The sequence below is a fragment of the Clinocottus analis genome, unplaced genomic scaffold (assembly GCF_023055335.1).
Source record: "Clinocottus analis isolate CAN_PGR_092001 unplaced genomic scaffold, fCliAna1.0.p SCAF_17, whole genome shotgun sequence".
Classification (NCBI taxonomy): domain Eukaryota; kingdom Metazoa; phylum Chordata; class Actinopteri; order Perciformes; family Cottidae; genus Clinocottus; species Clinocottus analis.
In genome coordinates this window covers 10,887,507-10,907,216 of record NW_027175898.1, presented here as the reverse complement: position 1 = coordinate 10,907,216, position 19,710 = coordinate 10,887,507, and the positions used below count along the sequence as shown (strand labels likewise).

The window sequence follows — 19,710 nt, the reverse complement described above, 5'->3', positions numbered from 1 at the left end:
GGGAGTCTGTCTATCCACAGAGCGTGGGGATTGTTAAATTGCTGAGAAAATGTACAAAATGCTTTCTCCTCTCTTCTGTTGAGCCTTTTCCATCTACAGTAGAATTGTACAGAAAGCCCCTTTGCTCACCACTCAAGATGTCACCGTGGATTTTAGTCTTCATGCATAGCTAATAATTGCAAGTGTGGACGGGAGCTGAGGCATGCACGCACACACTCAGACACACGGATATACACATAAAGCAAGAGGGAAAAACATTACCTACCGTACTGAATCAGTGTTGGGGATATAAAGTTCATGACTTAGTGCATTTGACTCTACTGTGTTTGGTGTGGGCAAACATGCACAGTATTTCCTCAGCTGCTCCATCACACTTTGGGTGTTTCAACATGTTACGGACACCTGCTTGGAAACTGATGCTATATTAAGGCATGTACATTTATCAAGTTTAACTCCCTGAAACTGATGTCTCTGATGTTTCTAGATAAGCTTGGAGGAGTTCCAAAGGGCTGTTAATCAAAATGATGTGCAAGCAGAGCCAATGAAGTTACTGTGTGTTACCTTCCAAACCGTCTCCAATAGCGCGGATATTTGTTTATCTAGCTAGAACATAGGGAGTCACTCTCTAAGAGTGAGTAAGTGAGAGTGCAGAATTTGCCCTGAGGGTGATCATTCATATTTTCTTTTTTGGAGGGAAATTCTGAGAAAAAAGGGGGAGTAAAGGCTGTAAGAGCAAGGGGTGGAGAGAGGTTACATCTGAGTATTGTACTGAAGCCTTTTTTCACGTGTCAGAACCTTAACTGGCAATCTTTACTCACATCTATGAGTTTGCTTCACCTCGGTTTACGGCTTGACAATAAATTATTCCACAAGCGAGGCGATACATATTTGCGCACTTGTTAAATAGTTTTTTGGCTCAGGTTCAGAGCAATGCTCAACGCTGAGATACAAGCCGGAGATTTGTGGAAGTTAACTCTGTTTACAGCAACCATCCTGTGTGCACAGAAGATACTGCACTAAAAAAAAGTTACGCGCGTGGCGCTGATCTTTATATTTTCTGTACATCCACGAACATCACCCAAAGGAAAAGACGAAAGAAGACCTTGTGCTCTTCTAAACTTTCAAAACACTTGGACTTTGTCACTGGGAGACACGCCTCACCATTTCAAGTCACATATTCGACACAGGGATGCTTACATTTTTCCACGCCATAGGAAAACACACCTTTCAAGATGGAAGATGGTGGAAGAAAGTTGTTGGGGTTTTTTTTGGCAGCTGAAACAAAAAAGCACTGTGGGTCTCACGCACTCTTTCCCTCCCTCCTTCTCTATCTCACTGGCTCCCATCTTATTCTGTCTTCCTCAACTGATCCACATCTTCACCCCTTTTAACAGGGGCCAAGCTGTTAAAGACCCCATTACTGAAGTGAAGCGCGCATTTCACATTTTCTCTTTGGGCATGAGAGTGTGGACTACAAATTTTATGTGGAAATGTATTGAGATAGGAGGCAAGTTCATGCTTGGAGTGGAGTGGCGTGGAGGAGAGGAGGGGAAAAGGTGGCGAGGTTGTGTAGGGAAGGCTGTGTCAGAATGGAAGGGCCAGAGTCGGGAGTCAGCGAGCGCTTCAAGCGTTAACGTAATTGCAAGAATGTGAAAAATGAGGCGGCGGGGCTCCCGAGCGGAGCGAAAGGTCAGAGCATGCCTCACACAAAACAACTGGCTGGAGGACGGCCTCATTAGACCATTAAATCAGCTGCCCTCCCTCTCTCTCTCTCGTACTTTTTTGTCTCTTTCTCCTTTTTCCTCGCTCTGCATACTTTTTCACCTTCTCTACTCTTTCAAATCTTAACTTTAACATCTCGAGCTTCGCTTTTCTTTTCCTTTTTTTTTTTTATCTCTGCATCTATTCTACACTGATTACTTTGTTTTTATTACGAAAGACCTCGCATTTAGCACTCTTCCGTGTAGGTCAGGCGGTAGCTCTGATCTAGTCCAGGTCTGTTTGGCCCTGCGCGCGGTGCTGTACCGTAACTGTCTTTGGCCCGTATTGATCTGCTGTTACTGGATACGGTGGGGAGAGGAGTCGATAAGTGCTCTGTGGATTACAGGTCACTTGTACTTATGTGTGTAAGATAATCAATAGGCAGTGCATTTCTTTCTCTCTCTCACACCCCCCCTCCACCCCACTCCACCCCCTCCACTCTCTGTTGTTCCTGCTGTCTTCATTTCCCATGCTACTTGCAATTGCAAAGATGAGTGCAAAAACTCCACTTGTGCTCTGTCCTCTGACTTGCAATCATATGGTGTTTTTAGGTAATACCATTACGTCCATATCAGAAAATCCAACACCTAATTTGCTGCAATTTCTCTCTTTCTTTCTGTAACTGTTGCTCTGCTCACCGTGGAGTAGTAAGCAAAATCAGCATGAGCAGTATTAGGATTAATTAAGTGTCATATTATTGTATTCTTTTTTCTTTATGGTTATACTGTCAAACAGGCATATCCTGTTGCTTAGCCAAGGCCTCGCTATCATCAACTAGCCTGTGATCCGACTAGTCCTGACATGGCCGACCACAGAGGTCTGCTGCAGCCCTGTCTGTGGTCAGTAATGGGCCAACTGCTCCTTCTGTCTGAAGAGGAGAAAATGATTTAAACGGCCCCACCACAGACACAAATCATCATCGATACATTTGATCGTTAATCGACAAAACGATAGCCTTGAACGGGACACGACAAGCAGCTTCGCCGTCTGAGCGAGCTGCTGGAAGTGTGCGTCGGAGTGTTTGAGCATGTTTGTGTGTGTAGAGGGTGTGATGAAATTTCATGCAAAACCGTGGACACTGCCAGAGGGCACACACGGATAAAGAAAGAGACCCACAATAACATACATAAATACACACACACACGCACGCACACACACTCTGCCGCCAGTGAAAAGAGAGCTTGGTGCATTCAAAACAGGGAGAAGGCACAAAAAAAAAGAAGGGCCAAGAGCTCATCATCTGTTCTCTTAGTTCAGGCAGCAGTTGCATTTTATAAACAATTTTAACCTAAAAATGTATTGATGCTCGTCCTCACCTCTAAATTCAACTAACAGCATGTGCTTTTGATAATTTACATGTCAAATTTGATATAAACCGTGACGGAAATACAAGGCAGATAGCTGTGACTTGCACAAGCTATCTGTAATGATTTCAAATACATTTGTTTTGAAATGCATTATTACTGTTTGGCAGGTCGTGTACTAGATAACAGAAGGCTCACTGAGGCATAATTAGGGGCTGTTGTGTGAGCAAAGTTAATATGATTTAAATGCAAGCAAGAACTGGCAGAAATATAGTATTAATCACCCGCTTTTGTTCATCTCTCTAAATAGCAACATTTTGGAAAGCTCTTTACTAGGTTGGTGTATTACAGTGGCTGTTGCTTGCACTTGCGCGTGAGTGTAACACTGGATAAGCGTGTTCATTTTTAGGTGTGACTATGTGTTTACATGGACGCCAGTCAAAAAGCAGGATAATCCAATGTGCAAAAGGAGGGACTGGGACATGTGTGTACAGAGAAATGTGCCATCTATTCACTATAGATCTCACACTAGACAGGGTTAAAGTGAAGTGTTGGCAACCCCTGCATGATGATTAATATGAACTGCATGGACCTGTGCACGTATTTATGCATGTTTATGTGTTAGTGCTTGAGTGCACAAGTTCATGCATGTAAATCGTGTGCGTGTGTGTGTGTGTGTGTGTGTGTGTGTGTGTGTGTGTGTGTGTGTGTGTGTGTGTGTGAATGTGTGAGTGTGCATGTCCATTTCTGTGCTGGCTCACCTTGTTCGCTGCTGTTGTCACCGCTCTGTGAAGCGTGTCCCCCGCTGGAGGGCCCCGGTGTGCCGGCTGAGTGTGTGGAGGTGGCGTCATCATGGTCTCTCCAGGAAGCTGGGTTCTGAGGTTTGAAAAGAGAGAAAGGGAGCGTGGGATCCATCCATCCATCCGTGCATCCATCCACATTCCCGGTCCAAACCGCAAACCAGGAGCAGAGAGAGCAAGAAGAAGGGGGGAGAGAGGAGGAGGAGGAGGGAGAGACGCAGAAAGAGAGAGAGAGAGATCATATGAGTATGCTGGAAAAGTGAGTGACATCTGTAAGAGTCTACAGGCACTGTGAAGGTCCTCGGCCTGCTTACATTCTCCTGGCAAGGCAAAGAGCCCCATTGGCTATATCCCTGCTAGCAGACAATCAACGATGCCACTAAAATCATAGATGAATAGAAAGAAAAGAATGCACTAAAGCAGCTGGCAATAAGTCAAAACACCGTAATCAAAGTGTTTCATTAATGCATGAGAGCAAAACGGAGCCCTGTTAACGTGGCGTTTGATTTTGAACGTTGCAAGTGGAGCACTTGTGAGTAATTGTCCAAACACATATGGCAGAGCCCAGTGGAGTTCGTTTATACCATAACCAATTGAGACTTCCGTGTCAAGTGAGAAATATAGGAGGTAAAAAGTCCAAACACACCACAGCCGCCATTAATCATTACCACTGTCAGAAATGAAAATAAGATATGACAGTGATTCTCTTGCTAATCTGCCAAAAATGTGCACACGCCCACACCGAGATACACGCACGCCCACAGAGGCTCGCAGAAATACACTTATGAACACATGCTAATGACATAATAGAGCAAGAAGTATAAACACACATGCACACACACTCACTTTTATATATACAAACACATGCAAAAAAAAAAAAGTGTTAAATCTCTGCTGGCTAACTTCAAAGAAATGTCCATAAACAAATTCATAGCTTTTAAGGTGTCTTTCTTTTCTCCTTCCCTCTATCCACAGCTCATTTTCTCTACTTCTCCTCCTCTCTTTCCTGGTCATTCCCACTGCCCTGTTGCTGCACACAGGGAAACAGGATTTTCTACTGTACAGGAAAGGCTTTATCAGTGCCACATGAAAGCAGGCTGGAGGTGGAATTTCCTCTACCATTCGGGCAATAGAGGGACAGACGGATCACGTCATTTACTACACTGGAGCACACAGGCTCAGTCAAATACAGTTTCTCATACAGAGCCGATGCAGCTAACACAACCTGCGCTCGTCTTTCCCAATTTAATCTGTCACCTGAGCATGATGACAAAATGTTGGCGAACGTAAGCCCGACGTTGTCTGGGGCCCCGAGAGAAGCGCCCCTTGAGCAGAGCCCAAGGCAAACAAACACAGGCCTGCACCAAGGCTTGCCACAAACCTCAACCCACTTCTCAGTTCCCGCTGTTTTTTTTGTTTGTTTTTTTCAGTTTTTCTTCCTTTTCCTCTCTCAAACACGCATCAACACATATACATACATACAAAAGCAGAGGGAAAATGTACACACCACAGAATATTCCAAGAAAGAGACCCTCTTTTTTTTTTACCATTTTGTCTAACTTCAGTTCCTGATGAACTTCTTTTCCCTCCGCTCCCGCCAGAGAGAGGAGACTGCCCGCCTGCTTTGGTGCCCCAGTCAGAGTGAGCTGTACTGGGTGAGGACAGACAGAATAGTGCCTGGAGACTAGTGGAGGTTTGCAGGGAAAACGGAGGATACAAGACAAGCGGCTGCCGAGCTCCCTTGGGTGTGTGCAGTCCTGATGTGCTGCTGCTTGTTCTGCTGCGGAGGCAAGGCTTCTGCTGCGCCTGTGAGCAAGGCCCTTTTATCTGCTAAGTTTTTTGGGGAAGGAGGGCTGTTTTCTCAAACAGCTCGGAGCTGAAAACAGCAGACAGAAACACACAAGGCCCTTCAGACCCTCCGCCCCACTCAAGGCGCTCTCAGCGTCAGCTGTTCACCGGATGGCAATCAGATAAAGAGCTTGGAGAATTGCTCAGAAGAGGGGTACGAAGAAAGGGTGAACAATAGCCCCTGCGTTTGTTTTAGACCTCCTGAGTGAGCGAAGAAAAAGTGTCCCTGCTCTGAGGGGGATGGATGATTGTCATGTGTTCACTCTCCGGGCCACTGATCAACACATGGTATACTTCACGGGAACGAGGGCCGTTGTCTGGTAGTCTCAACACAGCATATGCCGAGTAAAATCACTAATGTGGGAAAAGCCCATCAACCTTCTGTCTAATTTAGGAAGGAGGTAAAAGTCCCAGACTCCCAGAGTGTGTAATGTATTTAGGTAGAGCCGGGCTCCGTGCTCTGCAAACGGGCTGCTGTTGTTTCAAGAGAAGAAAATGACTGGGTTCTACTTCCTCATCGTGAGACACTGCCAGCGAGATACGAGACAGACCTGGAAAAACTATGCTCGCTGCTCTCAGACACTCTCGCTCCCTTGTTCTCTCTCTCTCTCTCTCTCTCTCTCTCTCTCTCTCTCTCTCTCTCTCTCTCTCTCTCTCTCTCTCTCTCTCTCTCTCTCTCTCTCTCTCAAACACTTGCCAGCTATGGCCACAGCATGGTTTTAATGCAACAGCTGAATCGATAGGACTTAATTTAGCTATCATTGCAGAGTAATATGTCATTTTTAATGGTGCTAGCACTAAATTAAATTCAAAGACACCTCAGCTAATGGTGTAAAAGGGAATGATATTTTGCTGTGATTTGCTACTCTGTGGGTTTAATGGGCCTGTATTCAGGGATGGAGATAATGCTTTGTTAGTTTCTTTCTTATTGGGCAAAAAGCAGACCTCAGCACTTTGTATGACCTAATAATAATACAGTGGATACTACGCCGAGTGCACATGCAGTAGATATCTTTAATGAAGCACACGCTCCTCTTTTAATACCTGGAAGTCACCTCTCATCTATAACCCTTTCTGCAAAGCAAGACAACAAATATCACAACAAAAGCGTTAACTTTCCACGCTCAACACGGCGACAAAAGCAACAGCCTTTCCTCCCCATGAATAATTTAGTGGGCCTCTGTGAGCTAAGGAGGGTGCATCAACAGACACCGCACCGTGCAACACAAACACACACACACAACCATTTTGTCACAACCCTCGTGGGTCTGATAAAGTTCAAACAAGTAGAGAGAAAATAATAATGTCACCCAAACAGTCTCCTTCAACCTAAACAAGAAGTCCTCTGAAAAAAAATAAATAATAGAGGATGAAGCAAAAAAGGAAAGAAGGCCTGGAGCCCATGTGACTATTCCCTGAAGCTGGGCATAATTAGGAGTCAAACATGGTTCACTCCATGCTCTCCACTAATTGTGTTAAAGAGCAGTGTTACCAGGAGGAGGACGCCAGCAAGCAAACGCACATACATGTGCAGGCGGGAACACACACACACACACACACGCACACACACACACACACACAATAAGACTAGATAGAGAATAAGATACAAAAGAAGCGTGGTCTCCAGGGACAGCCTTTTCTATTTGCCGGGGTTAGCAACTGGCAGCTGATAATACAAGTTGTAATTAATATAAAAGCAGGAGACAATATGGGGAGGAAGGCTTGTAGTGGAGCCCGGCCACAGGAGAGCAAGAGAATGCTGCCATCTCCTCTGCTGCCGTCCCCAGTTTCTCATTTACAAACACCTGCCTGGTGCAATCTCACTTCCCTCCCCGCACTCTGCCTACATCCCTAGGAATTTCAAATAAAATTGATTTAGCGGAATCATTGAATTTCCCTCAAATTCCCCAGGAACCCGCAGGAAAGGGGAAGAAATCTGTTGGTATAGCAGCGAGCTGAGCTGAGGAACGCCTCGCCTAGTGTGTGTCTGTGTGCGTGTTGCAATGCCACTTGCAAAGGGCAGCTCCAGGAATCCTGTGCTGAATATGTACAGAATCGCTGACACACCAGAAAACCTACAGGGCCCGTAAATCACAAAGCCAGCTGACATTTCAAGACACATCTTGCTACACAGCATAAACACAGAAAAGCACACATTTCTGAGCCCGTAATTATACACAGCCTCTTTGGAAAAGTGTAGGTGCACCTTTATTGAAACACTGAGTATTTACAACACCCTTAATTATCCGGAATATAAAGAGTCCTTCATTTAGCAGCTAATAATTCACCGGAACGTGTTTTAACAGACACCTGGGATTAAGTGATTGTATTTATGCTTCAAAACTTTCTCTGACGCAACAACAACCGTCATGAACGGCACATGAACAGACGTTAAAATGACATGTCAAGACTGTGAAATGGCATGCATATAAAACACACAACTCATTGTGGAGAGTTCTACTTTCAGATAATCCTTGTAACAAATAACCTTAAAATATGAGCATGTAAAAATGCACTCAGTAGCCACTTTAATCTGAACAACCTGTAGAATCTAATGCAAGCTAATACAACTGTTGTGCAATAACATCTGACATTATGGTGCCAATCATTTGTTTTGTTGACCTGAATGTTATTATCTTTGTTAATTATTACCTTTTAAATGCAGAATATATGGCAGAACTATTGTGTGCACTAAACTGTATGTTGTAATTCAACACAAGAACACATCTGTATCCTAAAATGACTGCGCAGCATCATTTTTTTTTATTGCAGTCATTTACAGCATGCGTGCAGTTAGAGCAAGGGGAGTGTGGGAGATTCAACAAGTGAGCCGAGCGTCTCTCTCCAGCCGCGGTAGCGATGATTAGATATGCCTGCCAACGGGGCCCTGCCTCTGAACACTAATCAAATAGGAAATGTAAGGCCAGACATCCCACCATCACAAAACAATTGTGTGGAACAGACAGAGCGGTCCAAGTCAACGCTGCACTGTTTTCACGAGAAGGGGAGGGGAGAGCTCCGAACGCCGTCGGTCCCCGAGGAGAACAAAGCTAGTTGAATTAGAACACCTCCAAAACTGAGAAATTCCACGGTTCAGCAGGTCGGCTCGGCCCGAGGGCTCTCTGTCCACAGGCAAAGGAGAGGCTGTGTATGCGCCGCAGCATGCATAGTGACATACAGGAACAGGACATTACTGAGCACCCATCTCCGCTGATACACACAGTAAATCACTGCATGGGCACAAGATGAACTATTGTTATTACTTGACTAAACTCGTGACATCACCATGTCTGACCAATGGTGTACAGCGCTCAGAGTCTCTACCAGAAAATCAAATGTAAACAGAGAAAGCTTCTCTTTTTTTTTCCCCTCCTTTCCAGCCATGCAGGGTGAAGATAAGCTTCACCATAACCTCTATGGGAACTACGATCAATCCCCGAGGAAAAGCGCTCCAAAACAAAGCGCGCGGACCTGCAAATCCTACACAGTTCCTCTATAACAAATCTGAAACTCTGCAGAAAATCAAAGACAGTTTGAAAAGCGTAATGCATATGCATGGAGGAAATGAAAAGCCTTCTGCTAAAATGTAAGCTTTACTTGAGCAGGGGCACAATAGCATGAGAAGACACAAAGGCTAATTCATTAGAACAGATAATATTCAGACACTGTTAATTCTATTTGCCTCCCTAATTGGATGTAGCACAGAAGAGACAGAAATGTTATTCATTAATTAAAAGACAAGAGAGCGAACCATTGACAAGCGCACACACACTGTATCAACCGTTTACAAATCTCCACTGCTCTGTGCTTTTTTTTCTTCATCCCCATCACCCTTCATGTGTAATACAATATCTTTTTTTTTTCCTTTCTTTTAATTGGGATGGGTTGATCTGAGGAGGGGCGATGAGTTTGGGAAGCCTTGGGTGGGCTACATGGTTGAGATAGTCACCGCAAGCGAAGAAGGGAAATCAACAGTGTCAGCAAGGCCTCATCCCGCTCTCACTGTACCATAATCCAATCATCTCTAAGACAATGCTGCATTCAAGTGTGAATAAATCTGAGCTTATTATGCTCTGCTGTCAGGTATGAAGAGGAGAGGGGGGGGACGGCAGGAAGAAAAAAAATAACATTTTTTTTTTTTTAAAAATAAGGAAGTAAACACACACACACCTCCAATCACACGCGAACAAACAAGCCCAACGTGCAGCCTCCTTCACAGTGAAGAGCCTCATCATCTCCAGAAAAACCAACTTTCACCAAATGAGATGTAGCCCAGGGCTATATATTAAAAATGCATATCAAAGCAAAGAAAATGGACGTGAGAGAAGTCTCACTAAATAAATTAGCATATCTAACTATCAAACCGCCGTTTTCTCCTCGAAGAGAAGCAAGGACAAAAATGTAGAATAAAATAGAGCCAAATACAAATGAATAAATAAAATAAATAAAGATAAGACGTTGCTTTCCATCTAGCGGGCCAGTTTTGCAGCCAAATGCATTTTTTGTGCATTGTTTGCTATTCAAAACATATTTTAGGCATTATAAAGCTAGCCCCCTTTCAATTGGGTATGGACATTACTGCTGAGGAAGTTAACTATTTACTAAGACATTTTGGGATCTTGACTGCACGTGCACTTCTTGCAAATAGTTCCACTATATCGGCTCCTGACTGCATGCATGCTCTCACACAGTGTAAAAAATAATGCACTGCATTCATATTCATGAAAAAAATAACTATTAGCTGGAGAGTGTATATGTTTCCATAACATGCGCTCACTCTAAGCTCAGACAAAGCTCTAAAAGCAAACAAAAAAACGTGCCTGCTTTTGTCAACTTCAGCCCAGCAGTATAATAAAAAGTTCATGGTCCCACAGAAGTTAAATAAATCCCTCAAAACTTAAATACCTAATGAGGTGGTCAGTCCAAATGGCTCCAAGATAAATGGCTTGTCGTGCAACCTTCTTTGTTTATTGCTGTTCCTGATTTGCTTTATTGGCATATGTAATTTTCTAATTATCAAAATATTTCTCACAAGTGGACTGATGACAAAGCTGGTGTCTGAGCACTGGAGGCACCATTGGAAATTGGCTTGAGTATCAACCATCTGCCATGAAACTAAACAGGCTAGTTTATCTAATCTCTACAATATAAACAACAGCATGCCTCATTTCTACACTCGTGTTGGAGGACCACAATATTGCCGTGTTGACCGTTTCTCAAACCAACATCGGCATCTTCGGTCTAATCACGTTTTAATTCGGCTTGTGCGGGATGCGCTGCGCTGCGTGGCAGCGTCCACGCGACGGGCTTTCAGAGGGAATCCAGCGCTATTAGGCCTGCAGCCAGAGCCAACAGATGCAGCGCGGTGACTTTGCATAACACTTAAATCTGCTTTAATTCCTAATAGGCTTGGCCTTGTGCTGCTCAGATATTAACTAGTCACTTATTTGCCACAGCCCGCTCTTTTTTTTTCTTTTCTTTTTTTTTTTTTTGACACCAAAATATGAGCTGCATCACAGCCACGCAAGACGCAGTCATTCACAAATATTAACTCAATAACGCACCGTCAACTCAATCCATACTGCGGAGGAGGGGCCGTGATTATTACACCGAAAATGCACGATTTAAACCAGGGAATCGATGCTCGAATTTAAAGCTACTGTACTTCAGGTGCATATAATTGAATTCAGCATTATGGAGCCTCCAGCCATAAAAGGGGGAGACGAGGAGAAAGCCACTGCAGAGCGAACCGCACGGCAATCAATACGAAACAATTAAACACATTAACATCAACAGCAATGGAAGGCCTCCAGACGAACCATCAGATGCCTTGTGAACTTGACATTGATGGTAAGCCTTTAGCTCTGAGATCTATTTCAATAGGCTACCACTTTCTCCACCTCTGCAGCAAAAATCCACAGCTTTACGCACAGGCCATATCCAGCTCCCACAGCCCCAAATATAAAGCCCTTTTCTTTTTAAATATTGGCCTAAAGCTACAGCTTACCGCTGATACCCTGCTTTAACATTAAACCTGCGTAACAGATAATTGCTTCACGTTTTTTTTTTTGTGTGTGTGTGTTTTTTTTTTCCCACTCCAACTCTCTATAATGCACGGCAGCGATTTACACGCGCGCACACGCACCACACACACACACACACACACACACACACACACACACACACACGCACACACACACGCACACAATCCTCGAGCACACGAGCACGCGGACGCATTATGCACACATGACTGCCCCTAATCAAAAGACTAAAACAATAACTCAGTCTATTGTATCACATCTAGCTTTTGACCTTAGAACATCGATCGGCACATTTCCCTTGCAGAACAGAGCTGCTCTATTTACTGATGGCACAGCAGGGTCACACACTGAGCGCAGGCTAAGCAGCCCCAGAGATGGCATTATGAGACACATCAAACACATCACATTGTTTCAAAAACACACGATTATACACAAGCATTGTCTTACAAAAATGATACACGCTCGGTTTGTGGTTTTTTTTTTTTTTTTTTTTCTATCAGCAGCGGAGACGCGTGCAGACGCGGAGAAAAACAGCACATAGTATGAATGTGTGCCTGTTACTTACGTGATCTGCGAGGTTAGTCGACGATCCCGAGAGCTCTTCGTGATCTGATTTTGAGCTGCCATCCCGTTCGTCAATAACTAGGTCTATTGGCATTTTTCCTTTCAAACAACTGATGTACCGGTGGCAAAAATTGTCGCAGAGCTCGTGCACCTATAAAAAGGGAAGAAAGCTATATTTATTTTTCAGGATGGGGAAATGCTTCAGCCAGTCCAAGAATAACTCCAATTAAGGGGCATTATCGGCGTCGAGGAAGCAATAGTGAAATTGTTGCCGTGCTTATTATTCTCCTGAGACTCGAGCAACAAGTTGAACGGCAAGAAATAAACAGGCTGCTGTAAGCTGCTGGGATAATGAGCAGTTGAAACTAAATCTGCAGATCGATAGCAATGTGCAACGTGACCAAAGACACTCATAGTTTATCAATGGTCACACAACAGTTGGTAATTAAAATAGCATATTTTATGAAAATTAAAAAAGCTGAAACTTTATCCCAAACACATGCCGGTTTATTTAGGTTTAGATCTGCTAATATACACGTGCGCTTTATTTTGAAGCACTTTGAATAATATGAGTTGCATTTTTACAGGCTGTTTGTGCAGAGATCAGAGAAGTCTGAATTATAAAATAATATCATATTTACCTTTTCTAATTCCAAGAGGTGAAATCGTAATACTTGTATGGCTTGTATCATCTGGAAAAAGGGGCAACATAAACACAGTTCATATAACATAATATTCAGGATTCATGTTTTTTTTTTTTTTTTACACACACTTGTACAGTATGATAATCTGCCCGTCATAACACTATGGGATGCATACAGACAGCACAAGCTAAATATTGTTTTAACTCTACAAGAGGCTGTATTTCTGGTCATCACACTGGTCAGCTGGGTCACTTAGATGGGCAGAACTGAGCACTGACAGCGGCAAATGTGGTCACACAGCTTTACTTCCAAACTGATCTGACATCTGTGCGGAAGTTTAAATCATATGTTCACTGTGTGCTGCTGCGGACACCCCAGAGCATCAGGAGAGGGAAGGCACAGTATCACCGCATCGAAGCGGCAATTACCGAGAGACAAGAGAGGTCATAGTGTGCGCTTACCAAATTGTCCAACTCTGGATTTGATGAAAATAAAGGTTTTTCTGCTCGGACCTAAAATAATACACCAAATGTCAAAGTTAGTTTGGCATGAAACGTGCGGAATGCGCGTCTATTTCCATCATAAAATGTAACCTGATAATACAACAATTATCATTAATGAGTTTGTGTTAAGTGGAAATTCTGCAGCGAACACACACTATGCATTGGGCTCATATTATCAAGGGAAAAATACTAATAATAATAAGGAAGAAAAAAAATAAGAAGGCAGGAAGAAGACTATGCGCCATGACGCAGCCACAACATCCCCCCCCCCCAAAAAAAATATTTAGTTTTTAATATTTCGAAATTGACCTGTTTGGCAAAGACTGCAATGTCCTCATTGAAGGAGTCTGAGGAGCAGACATCGCCGCCTGCGACGCCGGGCTCCCTCGGAGTACACGTCGCCAACTCGCACTTCTCAAAAACCAGTGCGAGCAGTGGGAATAAAGGGTGACTGCAAGAGGGGAAACACAGCCTGAGAACAAGCAGCACACCGGCTCCACAATGCCCACTGCAAGAAATGCCCCCAATCAACCTGCGTATCTGTCGGCTGCCTGGGTCTCAAGCGCCTCTATAATATTCATAAACAGAACACATGGATGAGATCCTTTTGCTTTTATCCCGCTGTAAGGGGTTTACACACTTCTCTCAAAACAAGTGACCGCGTTTTAAAGGAGGACTGTCAACAACTCAAACAATAAAACCTGGTTGCCATGTCCTCTTTAGAGGCTGTTTTGACTTGGAGCGTGGGTAAACACGCATCTGGGATATTTTACTTCTCGTTTTGGGACATTTGAGGATTTTAGACTCAATGTGTTATTAATCGACATGTTGAGATTGACATTTTTTGCAGTGCAAAGCAGAAAACGGCTGAGAAGTCCACAAAACTGGGCAAAAAAACAAAAGCCACACACTCTATAGCAGTAAGTAGGAGTTTGGAGAAATTATATAGTGTGCACGACAACTTGAAATGAAATAATATTTTTGCAGAGTTCCACTGGAGACGCACTGAAGCACCGAGGGCTTTACGGTCACAACTATGGCTTTAAAAGTGACGCAGAGGTGGACAAAAACAAGTCACCACTATTCCATAAACATCGTGAGGCAAACAGTCAGCAAAATACATTTTAAACGCTAAAATATAATTTCAGAATAAAATGCTATTTCTAGAGCAAACGGTTAGCTTCATTAAACTGCCCTCGGTGTCTTCATTTATGTGATTTAATTTCGTGTCAGTGTATAAAAACATGAAGGTGAACTATTCCGTGAGTAAAAGAGATGAAGAGGATTTACTCTGCACTACACCCCAGATTATAATGATACACTGTGGATTATAGCACTTTCTGAGTAGGTGTGTTTAGTGAGCAACGTCTGGAAACATTTTTTTTTTTTTTTGGAGAAGTTTTGCATTCATTAGTAACAACGTCTAATTACGTTTTCTTTCATTATTTGAGAATAATGTGATGAAAGTATAATTATAAAGACACAACGCGCTGCGTGTGTGTATGTGTGTGTGTGTGTGTGTGTGTGTGTGTGTGTGTGTGTGTGTTACGATGTCTGAAAACATTTGAGAAGTTTTCTGCAGGCAGCAATGGCAACGTTTAAAAAGAGTCGAGGCTATTTTGAGGATCCACAAATAATAGTGGGTAGTAATATTAAAGCAAACTTTATCACGTGGAACAACTATTGTGGTGGTTAAAAATAGTTTTTTTTAAATTATATTTCCATGTAGTCTTGAGTTCAGAGCTTCGACTGAACACCGAGAGCTTCCATATTATTGTATAGCTTGTGTCGCAAGCTCGAGGCTTACTCTTACTTACTGCAGGCGTCATGATGCCTTCTACAATGCGTATAAAATTACACCTCGACAAAAGTCCTCTGACCAACAATGGAGCTCCAAAATTGCGGTCGATCCCGCACGACACACTTTTCTGAATTTAGTGGTGGGAGAGAAACTCCAAACAAAAGCCACGAATAGAAAAGCTGAAAACTTAGGAGAGAGAGAGAGAGAGAGAAAAAAAAAAATATTGCACGCATGTTTGGTTCATGCAAACCTTACCCATAAATTTGATCTTTATCCCTCTTTAAAACGTCGTTGACAGCAGAGCCCATGCTGGCGGGCATAACGTTGGGATGAGGAGCATGGGCTCCGTAGTGCTGGCTGGCGTGCAGCGGCGGTCCGTGGTTCAGGTGGTGGACCTGGGGAAGCGGCCGGGGAGCATGCGGGTCCCCGTACATGGACGCCGACACTCCGTCCATCCCACCGTAGTGGGCCAGCTCATCGTACTGGGAACACAATCAGAGCAAAAAGTCAGCGGGCTGCCCCGGTTACTTTTGAAAACAAATGCGAAAAGTACAAAAAGCATGCCGTTCTCAGTGTGGAATACACGCAAAAGGAGCTCTAATAAGCGTTCAAAATGCGCCGCGGCCAGCGCAGGAAAAGTGCCACATATTATAGCTGATAAACGGTTTGTCGTTACCAAAAACATTAGAACCGGTGGTGCTCCCCGAAAGAGAGCTCGGTGGGAGAAAAGAGCGAATTAGTTTGGAGTCTCCTGTGAAACTGATCCACGACTGTCGCGGAGGCTTGTCGGTAAAGGCAGAGGCTGTCACTTTGCTTGAAGAGCAGGGGCGCTGCAAGAAATGTCAAATATAGCAGCTTTGATATGAATACTTTGTGAGTTTGCCACCACCCGACGAGAGGTTATCGATACGAGTGCCTCCCTACAGTGGATTTGAACAGGTAAGTGTAGGAGATTTAAAACCTACCCTTTGCGCCATCAGGCTGCGCTCCAATAAACTCCTGAATCTGTCGTATATTTAATATCCCAGTCCCGTTTAGAAAGTGATTTAGAGGCGAGATTCCTTTTTCAACCAACTTTGCGACTTCTCCTATTCGCCAGTGTGGTTCAGTTGAAATCGTAGCATCAGGGAGTTTTGCAATTTTTCTTGTTTTCCCTCTTTCCTCGGGAAAAAAAAGGAAAAATGCGCCAAAGTGAAGGTTACAATCGGCCCATCAACAACCTGCATGTAACTAAACTGTCGTGTCTCATGGCTTTTTGCCACTCCAGCTGTCAATCAAAGCCAGAGGTTGTCAAGGTAATGAATGAATGACGGTTGGTGATGATGTTCAAGAGAAGGACGAATCTTTTTAGTCCGTTTTCATCCCGCAAGTCCGCGTCTCCTTTAATGCCTCCAGATCGCTATCTTGTTTTATTATCACTGTAAAAAAGAAGAAAAAAGCAGTCGAAATTAAGAGATTGCGATTCAGATCTCTCCTTTCTTTCCCCCCGTAGGTATTTCGTCTATCTGGCGAGACTGAGATGAGTGAGTGTCAGCGAGTGTTGGCAGGTTGGCTGCTAGCTTGCTTATAGAAACAGAGTCAGTTCGCAGCGCTGAGCGGTGGGCGAATGAAATGACGGATCCCGGAAGTAGCGGTGGCCATAGCCAGTCCTACAGCAGCTCCAGAAAAGAGAGAGGAGAGACCAAATCTTGTGATATGCAGAGTATATGCGAGGCACAGGGACGGCTTCAACTCCACACTAGGGGTAGAAGCCAAACCAACACAGCTCCAACTCCCACCCAATTCCTTTTCGCCGTGAAGAATCCTAAAGGAAAAAAAGCAGAGAAGACTGAATGAGGAAGGTTTAGCAGCGCGGACGTTTGGGCTGCGGATACTCTTGAGTTACATCAAACACAAGCCTGACTGAATGTAACCACATGAATCATGATTTGGAGTGAAATAAGTTGGGTTTAAGCAGATTTACGCACAATGCATGCGAACTTTTACGCACGATAAAATGTAACATGAACCAAAGGTAAACCTTTGAACTTTCCTCCATGCATCCTTAGTGATATAACTTAAAGTGGATATTATGAAGCATCTTCAGGACACCTTATGAATGCTGAGATTAACATATGGACATGACGCTTACTTTGTATCTGTTTGTGATTATAGGGTTGTGTGCATAATATCTCCGTAATACCTCCTAATCTTAAGGCTAATTATTGCCTTGCTCTTTTGTTTTAGCAAATTAAACGACACATAGCACCCCTCTAAGCCCAGAATGAACTTTTCCAAAAGGGGGAAAAAAAAAAGCTTTGTGGAGAAAGTAATTTTGTATGTTTCTTTCGTCCAATCCCCTCTCTTAATAGAAATCTGTGCCTTACCTCAGAGTAGTCAATTATCAAAGCTCCCCGAGATCATCAATCATGTGAGGAGATTGAAGTTTAGAGGAGGAGCAACGCTCCGGACATCGATAGCAGTGAAGCCCTTTTTTTTTTTGGAGCCTGAGCACTTTTACGCACAAAACAGAAGCAGGCCATCTATCCCCTTTAATATTTATCTCCATCAATGCTAATATGGCATCATGGCTGTATTGATAGGTTCTCACATAAAGGCTCCATTATGGCTCCGTGACATTTTTGATGGTGGAAATTAATTATTCACAGGTTAGGATTAAGGTAGACACACGCTCAGGGAGATGGGCTGTGGCTACCGTTGGAGGGTCAATAAACTCTCCCAACAAACTAAATACCAAACAGACTTGCTTCAGGTCGATTGCAGAAATAGCGTGTTTTTTTTTTTGTTTTGTTTTTTTTAAACAAGGAAAACGATTCAATAAATGAAATCGTGACAACAGTTATGTTTGTTGGCATAAAGGGGGGGTGGGAAGTGTAGGACTGCAGGGTTTGACAAACGGCTGTGTGGACATTTCAACGTGCAATACCCCGGGAAGGAGCTGCAGAGCGGTGCGCAGAGAGCCAAGGCATCCACCGTCTCCAAGTCTCTCTCACACTCTGTAAACACAAGCAGCCCGGCAGACTCTTGCTATTGAAGACTGATATTTTCATGAGCTAAATACTATCGTTCACATTGATTTGTGCAGTAACGCTTGAGGTTTTTTTTTTTTTTTTTTTTTTTGCAACTTCCTTCTTTGGACAACCGTGGTAAGTAGCACAAACCTTCTACTGTATCTACCGCTTTGTTTGGGAACGCGCGTCCTTTCACGGCGCGGTGAGGGGAAAGTTTTGAGGTTGGACTGTAAAAAAAAAAAAAAAAAAAAAAAAAAAGGTTTAATATATTCTCACATGTATGATAAATATGCCGTTCACGCGAACGATAGAGTATCCTGAAATTGCAGAACGCTGTAGCGATTTTTACATACTTTCGGCTCTTTGCCGCATTTATTGTGGAAATATGTGATTTGCCCCCGAGGAGAGTGATGTAAACACCCGAAGAGCGTGTGAAAATAGCAGAAGCTAATTATGCGTGTCCAATGTACGGCTCCACAGAAACACGTCCTTCCCTATAAAACTTCCAGCAACGAGTCCTAACGACGTGGAAATTCCGAACTCCTTCTTTTGTGAACTATTTATTTGAGTAATTAATGGAAGCCATAAACACACGACATCATCATTAACAACATTTAGGTGGCGAAATGGGTTCATTTCGCTTAATAACAGCTTTTGATGCGACATTACACAAGTCGGTGTTTAATTTTCTAATTTTATTTTAATCATCATTCACTCAATAGGTAATTAAAATTAATTTTCCCCATAAACAAGACCTGTGCCAATTTAAACTCCCCGGTTTATAACCTGACCGCGTTTACAATCCAGATTATTCCAGGAGGACACCACAGATAATTACACCTTTTAAAGGAGTTTTACATTTCTTACAAGTGGCTTTCGTGTTGTGATCGTTTCTCAGGTGCACGCACGACTCTTACACGTACATGTAAAAAAATAAATAAAAAAAAAATACAAATCTGTGGATGGCATTAACAGGCGGTAAAATTTCATCTGGTGGTGTCAAATTGAGGTCAGTTTAGGGTTAAAGCTCTCGGTGTCCGTGTGGGACATGGCCAGCTGCGTTTGGATTCATTAGGGGGGGAGAGGATCCATTTCAAGGAAAACACTACTGGGACAATCACCAGGCTAAAGATCCACTGCATGTCACATCCTGAAGGTGCTCCAGGTCCGCCTGCATGCGACCGAGCATCGGCACTGAACTTCCACTCCTCTGTTTACTCTTTGCAGGATTTACAATCCCTCTCTCCCCCCTCTGCTGCCCTGCAGGGCTCGTTGTTCACACACACACACACACACACACACACACACACACACACACACACACACACACACACACACACACACAAGCCTGTTGCTAAATATGGAGAGAAAAAGCATTGTTGATTTAATTCCCTCAAAAAGATCACTGATATGAAACGAGCCTCCAATCCTCT

The 19,710-nt window shown here is 43.5% G+C and overlaps 1 protein-coding gene across 8 annotated transcripts in view; it reads right to left on the bottom strand.

The window, feature by feature from the left end:
• Nucleotides 1-16,958, bottom strand: part of meis2a (Meis homeobox 2a) — a 79,196-nt gene extending 62,238 nt beyond the window's left edge. For 2 of the 8 annotated variants that reach the window (XM_068579748.1, XM_068579749.1), the window contains exons 1-7: nt 16,232-16,958; nt 15,522-15,748; nt 13,775-13,916; nt 13,424-13,474; nt 12,960-13,010; nt 12,320-12,469; nt 3,827-3,941 (exon numbers count right to left, since the gene is read on the bottom strand). In XM_068579748.1, the coding sequence (XP_068435849.1) occupies nt 3,827-3,941; nt 12,320-12,469; nt 12,960-13,010; nt 13,424-13,474; nt 13,775-13,916; nt 15,522-15,748; nt 16,232-16,243 (748 nt within the window). In that variant the 5' untranslated portion in view covers nt 16,244-16,958. Of the gene's footprint in view, nt 1-3,826; nt 3,942-12,319; nt 12,470-12,959; nt 13,011-13,423; nt 13,475-13,774; nt 13,917-15,521; nt 15,749-15,942; nt 16,155-16,231 lie in introns of those variants that run through there. The other 6 variants (XM_068579752.1, XM_068579751.1, XM_068579754.1 and 3 more) reach the window with 6 other exon arrangements.
• Between the last annotated feature and the right edge of the window lie 2,752 nt (nt 16,959-19,710).